The following is a 7,500-nucleotide window of genomic DNA, read 5'->3' as shown; positions in this document are numbered from 1 at the left end:
AAGCCTAGTGGTTAGAGCAGGTAGCCTAGTGGTTAGAGCAGCTAGCCTAGTGGTTAGAGCAGGTAACCTCTTGGTTAGAGCAGGTAGCCTAGTGGTTAGAGCAGGTAGCCTAGTGGTTAGAGCAGGTAGCCTAGTGGTTAGAGCAGGTAGCCTAGTGGTTAGAGCAGGTAGCCTAGTGGTTAGAGCAGGTAGCCTAGTGGTTAGAGCAGGTAGCCTAGTGGTTAGAGCAGGTAGCCTAGTGGTTAGAGCAGGTAGCCTAGTGGTTAGAGCAGGTAGCCTAGTGGTTAGAGGCAGGTAGCCTAGTGGTTAGAGGCAGGTTGCCTAGTGGTTAGAGCAGGTAGCCTAGTGGTTAGAGCAGGTAGCCTAGTGGTTAGAGCAGGTAGCCTAGTGGTTGGAGCAGGTAGCCTAGTGGTTAGAGCAGGTAGCCTAGTGGTTAGAGCAGGGTAGCCTAGTGGTTAGAGCAGGTAGCCTAGTGGTTAGAGCAGGTAGCCTAGTGGTTAGAGCAGGTAGCCTAGTGGTTAGAGCAGGTAGCCTAGTGGTTAGAGCAGGTAGCCTAGTGGTTAGAGCAGGTAGCCTAGTGGTTAGAGCAGGTAGCCTAGTGGTTAGAGCAGGTAGCCTAGTGGTTAGAGCAGGTAGCCTAGTGGTTAGAGCAGGTAGCCTAGTGGTTAGAGCAGGTAGCCTAGTGGTTAGAGCAGGTAGCCTAGTGGTTAGAGCAGGTAGCCTAGTGGTTAGAGCAGGTAGCCTAGTGGTTAGAGCAGGTAGCCTAGTGGTTAGAGCAGGTAGCCTAGTGGTTAGAGCAGGTAGCCAGGTAGCAGGTAGCCTAGTGGTTAGAGCAGGTAGCCTAGTGGTTAGAGCAGGTAGCCTAGTGGTTAGAGCAGGTAGCCTAGTGGTTAGAGCAGGTAGCCTAGTGGTTTGGTTAGAGCAGGTAGCCTAGTGGTTAGAGCAGGTAGCCTAGTGGTTAGAGCAGGTAGCCTAGTGGTTAGAGGCAGGTAGCCTAGTGGTTAGAGCAGGTAGCCTAGTGGTTAGAGGCAGGTAGCCTAGTGGTTAGAGCAGGTAGCCTAGTGGTTAGAGCAGGTAGCCTAGTGGTTAGAGCAGGTAGCCTAGTGGTTAGAGCAGGTAGCCTAGTGGTTAGAGCAGGTAGCCTAGTGGTTAGAGCAGGTAGCCTAGTGGTTAGAGCAGGTAGCCTAGTGGTTAGAGCAGGTAGCCTAGTGGTTAGAGCAGGTAGCCTAGTGGTTAGAGCAGGTAGCCTAGTGGTTAGAGCAGGTAGCCTAGTGGTTAGAGCAGGTAGCCTAGTGGTTAGAGCAGGTAGCCTAGTGGTTAGAGCAGGTAGCCTAGTGGTTAGAGCAGGTAGCCTAGTGGTTAGAGCAGGTAGCCTAGTGGTTAGAGCAGGTAGCCTAGTGGTTAGCAGTAGCCAGGTAGCCTAGTGGTTAGAGCAGGTAGCCTAGTGGTTAGAGCAGGTAGCCTAGTGGTTAGAGCAGGTAGCCAGGTAGAGCCTAGCCCAGTGGTTAGAGCAGGTAGCCTAGTGGTTAGAGCAGGTAGCCTAGTGGTTAGAGCAGGTAGCCTAGTGGTTTGAGCAGGTAGCCTAGTGGTTAGAGCAGGTAGCCTAGTGGTTAGAGCAGGTAGCCTAGTGGTTAGAGCAGGTAGCCTAGTGGTTTGAGCAGGTAGCCTAGTGGTTAGAGGCAGGTAGCCTAGTAGTTAGAGGCAGGTAGCCTAGTGGTTAGAGCAGGTAGCCTAGTGGTTACAGCAGGTAGCCTAGTGGTTAGGTAGTGGTTAGAGCAGGTAGCCTAGTGGTTAGAGCAGGTAGCCTAGTGGTTTGAGCAGGTAGCCTAGTGGTTAGAGCAGGTAGCCTAGTGGTTAGAGCAGGTAGCCTAGTGGTTTGAGCAGGTAGCCTAGTGGTTAGAGCAGGTAGCCTAGTGGTTAGAGCAGGTAGCCTAGTGGTTAGAGCAGGTAGCCTAGTGGTTTGAGCAGGTAGCCTAGTGGTTAGAGGCAGGTAGCCTAGTAGTTAGAGGCAGGTAGCCTAGTGGTTAGAGGCAGGTAGCCTAGTGGTTAGAGCAGGTAGCCTAGTGGTTAGAGCAGGTAGCCTAGTGGTTAGAGCAGGTAGCCTAGTGGTTTGAGCAGGTAGCCTAGTGGTTAGAGGCAGGTAGCCTAGTAGTTAGAGGCAGGTAGCCTAGTGGTTAGAGGCAGGTAGCCTAGTGGTTAGAGCAGGTAGCCCAGTGGTTAGAGGCAGGTAGCCTAGTGGTTAGAGCAAGTAGCCTAGTGGTTAGAGCAGGTAGCCTAGTGGTTAGAGCAGGTAGCCTAGTGGTTAGAGCAGGTAGCCTAGTGGTTAGAGCAGGTAGCCTAGTGGTTACAGCAGGTAGCCTAGTGATTAGAGCAGGTAGCCTAGTGGTTAGAGGCGGGTAGCCTAGTGGTTAGAGTGTTGGGCCATTAACCGAAAGGTTGCTGGATGGAGCTGACAAGTCGTTCTGCCCCTGAACAAGGCAGTTAACCCCACTGTTCCCCGGTAAGCCATCATTGTAAAAAATAATTTGTTCTTAATTATCTTACTTTTTTTTTAGAAAGAACTACCATATTTCTATTTCCCAGTTACAACTACCATACTCAGTATGAGCCAGACCACTAGCAGATGTGAGGTGACCAGGAGGAGAGCTACCGGATAGAAGTGTCTGCCAGGTGTTGCTGGAGTCTTCTGTTCCCCCTTAAACCCAGACCACGACCCAGCTCCTCTCTCTGGGTCCCAACAACCCACTATCTGGCCCTGCTGGAGACGAGAGCTGGGGGAGGGGGAAATGGGGGAGGGGAAGTGGGGGGAAGAAGAAGAAGAAGAAGAAGAAGAAGAAGAAGAAGAAGAAGAAGAAGAAGAAGAAGAAGAAGAAGAAGAAGAAGAAGAAGAAGAAGAAGAAGAAGAAGAAGAAGAAGAAGAGAGGTTAGATGGAGAGAAGAAGAGAGGTTAGATGGAGAGAAGAAGAGAGGTTAGATGGAGAGAAGAAGAGCGGTTAGATGGAGAGAAGAAGAGCGGTTAGATGGAGAGAAGAAGAGAGTATAGATGGAGAGAAGAAGAGAGGTTAGGTGGAGAGAAGAAGAGAGGTTAGGTGGAGAGAAGAAGAGAGGTTAGGTGGAGAGAAGAAGAGAGGTTAGGTGGAGAGAAGAAGAGAGGTTAGATGGAGAGAAGAAGAGAGATTAGATGGAGAGAAGAAGAGAGGTTAGATGGAGAGAAGAAGAGAGGTTAGATGGAGAGAAGAAGAGAGGTTAGATGGAGAGAAGAAGAGAGGTTAGATGGAGAGAAGAAGAGAGGTTAGATGGAGAGAAACTAAAACAGAAAGCCAGTCAGTAAAGCAGTTTGGTCTGAAAGAACCTGACAGAAACTACAAATTAAAAAGGAGAGGAGGAGGAGGAGAAGAGAGGAGCGGGGAGGAGAGGAGGGGGCAGGAGGAGACACACACACACACATCCTTATGCCCCTACCTCCTCATGCAGTCCAGTGCTCTGTTAAAGTGCTCCTTGCTGAGTGTGTGTTCGTCTCTGAGCAACATACACTGTTCTAAAGTCACAGACATGGAGGTCCTGTCTTTGGCACTTTTACAGCTGGTCAACCTGACGCCATTCAACCTCCTACACACCTAGAGAGAGAGAGAGAGAGAGAGAGAGCCGACAGAGAGAGAGAGAGAGAGAGAGAGAGAGAGAGAGAGAGAGAGAGAGAGAGAGAGAGAGAGAGAGAGAGAGAGAGAGAGAGAGAGAGAGAGAGAGAGAGAGAGAGACAGAGAGAGAGACGAGAGAGAGAGCGAGTCAGACCTTTGCACTCCTTCAGCTAAGATATGAAGTCAAAGATTAAAGGTCTGAGGTTATCTTACGGAGGCAGCGAGCCACAGGACCTCGACGTTCTTCCTCTTCTTCATCTCCAGAGACTGCTCCAGAGAACACAACAAGTCCTCCACAGCTAACGGGGACCGGGAACAGGGCAGGGCTGGAAGGGAAGGAGGGAGGGACAGGGGGAGAGAGAGAGGAGAAAGAGGGATATAAGAGAGAGGGAGACAGCTGAGATCAAAATTATTTCAGCATTCATCTGTCAAAGCTGAAGTATAAGTACTACTTAAAGGTTGAAGTATCAGTACTACTTAAAGGTTGAAGTATCAGAACTACTTAAAGGTTGAAGTATCAGTACTACTTAAAGGCTGAAGTATCAGTACTACTTAAAGGTTGAAGTATCAGTACTACTTAAAGGTTGAAGTATCAGTACTACTTAAAGGTTGAAGTATCAGTACTACTTAAAGGTTGAAGTATCAGTACTACTTAAAGGTTGAAGTATCAGTACTACTTAAAGGTTGAAGTATCAGTACTACTTAAAGGTTGAAGTATCAGTACTACTTAAAGGTTGAAGTATCAGTACTACTTAAAGGTTGAAGTATCAGTACTACTTAAAGGTTGAAGTATCAGTACTACTTAAAGGTTGAAGTATCAGTACTACTTAAGTATCAGTACTACTTAAAGGTTGAAGTATCAGTACTACTTAAAGGTTGAAGTATCAGTACTACTTAAAGGTTGAAGTATCAGTACTACTTAAAGGTTGAAGTATCAGTACTACTTAAAGGTTGAAGTATCAGTACTACTTAAAGGTTGAAGTATCAGTACTACTTAAAGGTTGAAGTATCAGTACTACTTAAAGGTTGAAGTATCAGTACTACTTGGGAGGTTTGTGTGTGTGTGTGTGTGTGTGTGTGTGTGTGTGTGTGTGTGTGTGTGTGTGTGTGTGTGTGTGTGTGTGTGTGTGTGTGTGTGTGTGTGTGTGTGTGTGTGTGTGTGTGTGTGTGTGTGTGTGTGTGTGTGTTACTCAAGTTGGGTAGTTTGTCTCTCAGGGTCTTGTAGTAGGACTTCAACATCTCACAGCTTCTGAGGTTGATCCTTTCTTGGAGAGAACTGTCTCCGAACCTAGATATATAACAGATAGAACTGTCTCCGAACCTAGATATATAACAGATAGAACTGTCTCCGAACCTAGATATATAACAGATAGAACTGTCTCCGAACCTAGATATATAACAGAGAGAACTGTCTCCGAACCTAGATATATAACAGAGAGAACTGTCTCCGAACCTAGATATATAACAGAGAGAACTGTCTCCGAACCTAGATATATAACAGAGAGAACTGTCTCCGAACCTAGATATATAACAGAGAGAACTGTCTCCGAACCTAGATATATAACAGATAGAACTGTCTCCGAACCTAGATATATAACAGATAGAACTGTCTCCGAACCTAGATATATAACAGATAGAACTGTCTCCGAACCTAGATATATAACAGATAGAACTGTCTCCGAACCTAGATATATAAACAGAGAGAACTGTCTCCGAACCTAGATATATAACAGATAGAACTGTCTCCGAACCTAGATATATAACAGATAGAACTGTCTCCGAACCTAGATATATAACAGATAGAACTGTCTCCGAACCTAGATATATAACAGATAGAACTGTCTCCGAACCTAGATATATAACAGAGAGAACTGTCTCGAACCTAGATATATAAACAGATAGAACTGTCTCCGAACCTAGATATATAACAGATAGAACTGTCTCCGAACCTAGATATATAACAGATAGAACTGTCTCCGAACCTAGATATATAACAGATAGAACTGTCTCCGAACCTAGATATATAACAGAGAGAACTGTCTCCGAACCTAGATATATAAACAGATAGAACGAACCTAGATATATAACAGATAGAACTGTCTCCGAACCTAGATATATAACAGATAGAACTGTCTCCGAACCTAGATATATAACAGAGAAGAACTGTCTAACAGAGAGAACCTAGATATATAACAGAGAACTGTCTCCGAACCTAGATATATAACAGAGAGAACTGTCTCCGAACCTAGATATATAACAGATAGAACTGTCTCCGAACCTAGATATATAACAGATAGAACTGTCTCCGAACCTAGATATATAACAGAGAGAACTGTCTCCGAACCTAGATATATAAACAGAGAGAACTGTCTCCGAACCTAGATATATAACAGATAGAACTGTCTCCGAACCTAGATATATAACAGATAGAACTGTCTCCGAACCTAGATATATAACAGATAGAACTGTCTCCGAACCTAGATATATAACAGATAGAACTGTCTCCGAACCTAGATATATAACAGATAGAACTGTCTCCGAACCTAGATATATAAACAGAGAGAACTGTCTCCGAACCTAGATATATAAACAGAGAGAACTGTCTCCGAACCTAGATATATAACAGATAGAACTGTCTCCGAACCTAGATATATAAACAGAGAGAACTGTCTCCGAACCTAGATATATAAACAGATAGAACTGTCTCCGAACCTAGATATATAACAGATAGAACTGTCTCGAACCTAGATATATAACAGATAGAACTGTCTCCGAACCTAGATATATAACAGATAGAACTGTCTCCGAACCTAGATATATAACAGATAGAACTGTCTCCGAACCTAGATATATAAACAGATAGAACTGTCTCCGAACCTAGATATATAAACAGATAGAACTGTCTCCGAACCTAGATATATAACAGATAGAACTGTCTCCGAACCTAGATATATAACAGATAGAACTGTCTCCGAACCTAGATATATAACAGATAGAACTGTCTCCGAACCTAGATATATAACAGATAGAACTGTCTCCGAACCTAGATATATAAACAGATAGAACTGTCTCCGAACCTAGATATATAACAGATAGAACTGTCTCCGAACCTAGATATATAAACAGATAGAACTGTCTCCGAACCTAGATATATAACAGATAGAACTGTCTCCGAACCTAGATATATAACAGATAGAACTGTCTCCGAACCTAGATATATAAACAGATAGAACTGTCTCCGAACCTAGATATATAACAGATAGAACTGTCTCCGAACCTAGATATATAACAGATAGAACTGTCTCCGAACCTAGATATATAACAGATAGAACTGTCTCCGAACCTAGATATATAACAGATAGAACTGTCTCCGAACCTAGATATATAACAGATAGAACTGTCTCCGAACCTAGATATATAACAGATAGAACTGTCTCCGAACCTAGATATATAAACAGAGAGAACTGTCTCCGAACCTAGATATATAACAGATAGAACTGTCTCCGAACCTAGATATATAACAGATAGAACTGTCTCCGAACCTAGATATATAACAGATAGAACTGTCTCCGAACCTAGATATATAAACAGATAGAACTGTCTCCGAACCTAGATATATAAACAGATAGAACTGTCTCCGAACCTAGATATATAACAGATAGAACTGTCTCCGAACCTAGATATATAACAGATAGAACTGTCTCCGAACCTAGATATATAACAGATAGAACTGTCTCCGAACCTAGATATATAAACAGATAGAACTGTCTCCGAACCTAGATATATAAACAGATAGAACTGTCTCCGAACCTAGATATATAACAGATAGAACTGTCTCCGAACCTAGATATATAACAGATAGAAC

General features: G+C 44.2%; 1 protein-coding gene across 1 annotated transcript in view; it reads right to left on the bottom strand.

The window, feature by feature from the left end:
• LOC124008432 (type II inositol 3,4-bisphosphate 4-phosphatase-like) overlaps positions 1-7,500 on the bottom strand; it is a 52,561-nt gene that overhangs the window by 10,599 nt on the left and 34,462 nt on the right. The window contains exons 16-18 of the mRNA XM_046319704.1: positions 4,826-4,923; positions 3,849-3,961; positions 3,463-3,617 (exon numbers count right to left, since the gene is read on the bottom strand). Of these exons, the coding sequence (XP_046175660.1) occupies positions 3,463-3,617; positions 3,849-3,961; positions 4,826-4,923 (366 nt within the window). The remainder of the gene's footprint in view (positions 1-3,462; positions 3,618-3,848; positions 3,962-4,825; positions 4,924-7,500) is intronic.

This window comes from Oncorhynchus gorbuscha, linkage group LG21 (genome assembly GCF_021184085.1).
Source record: "Oncorhynchus gorbuscha isolate QuinsamMale2020 ecotype Even-year linkage group LG21, OgorEven_v1.0, whole genome shotgun sequence".
NCBI lineage: Eukaryota > Metazoa > Chordata > Actinopteri > Salmoniformes > Salmonidae > Oncorhynchus > Oncorhynchus gorbuscha.
This window is presented reverse-complemented; position numbering and strand designations above follow the sequence as displayed.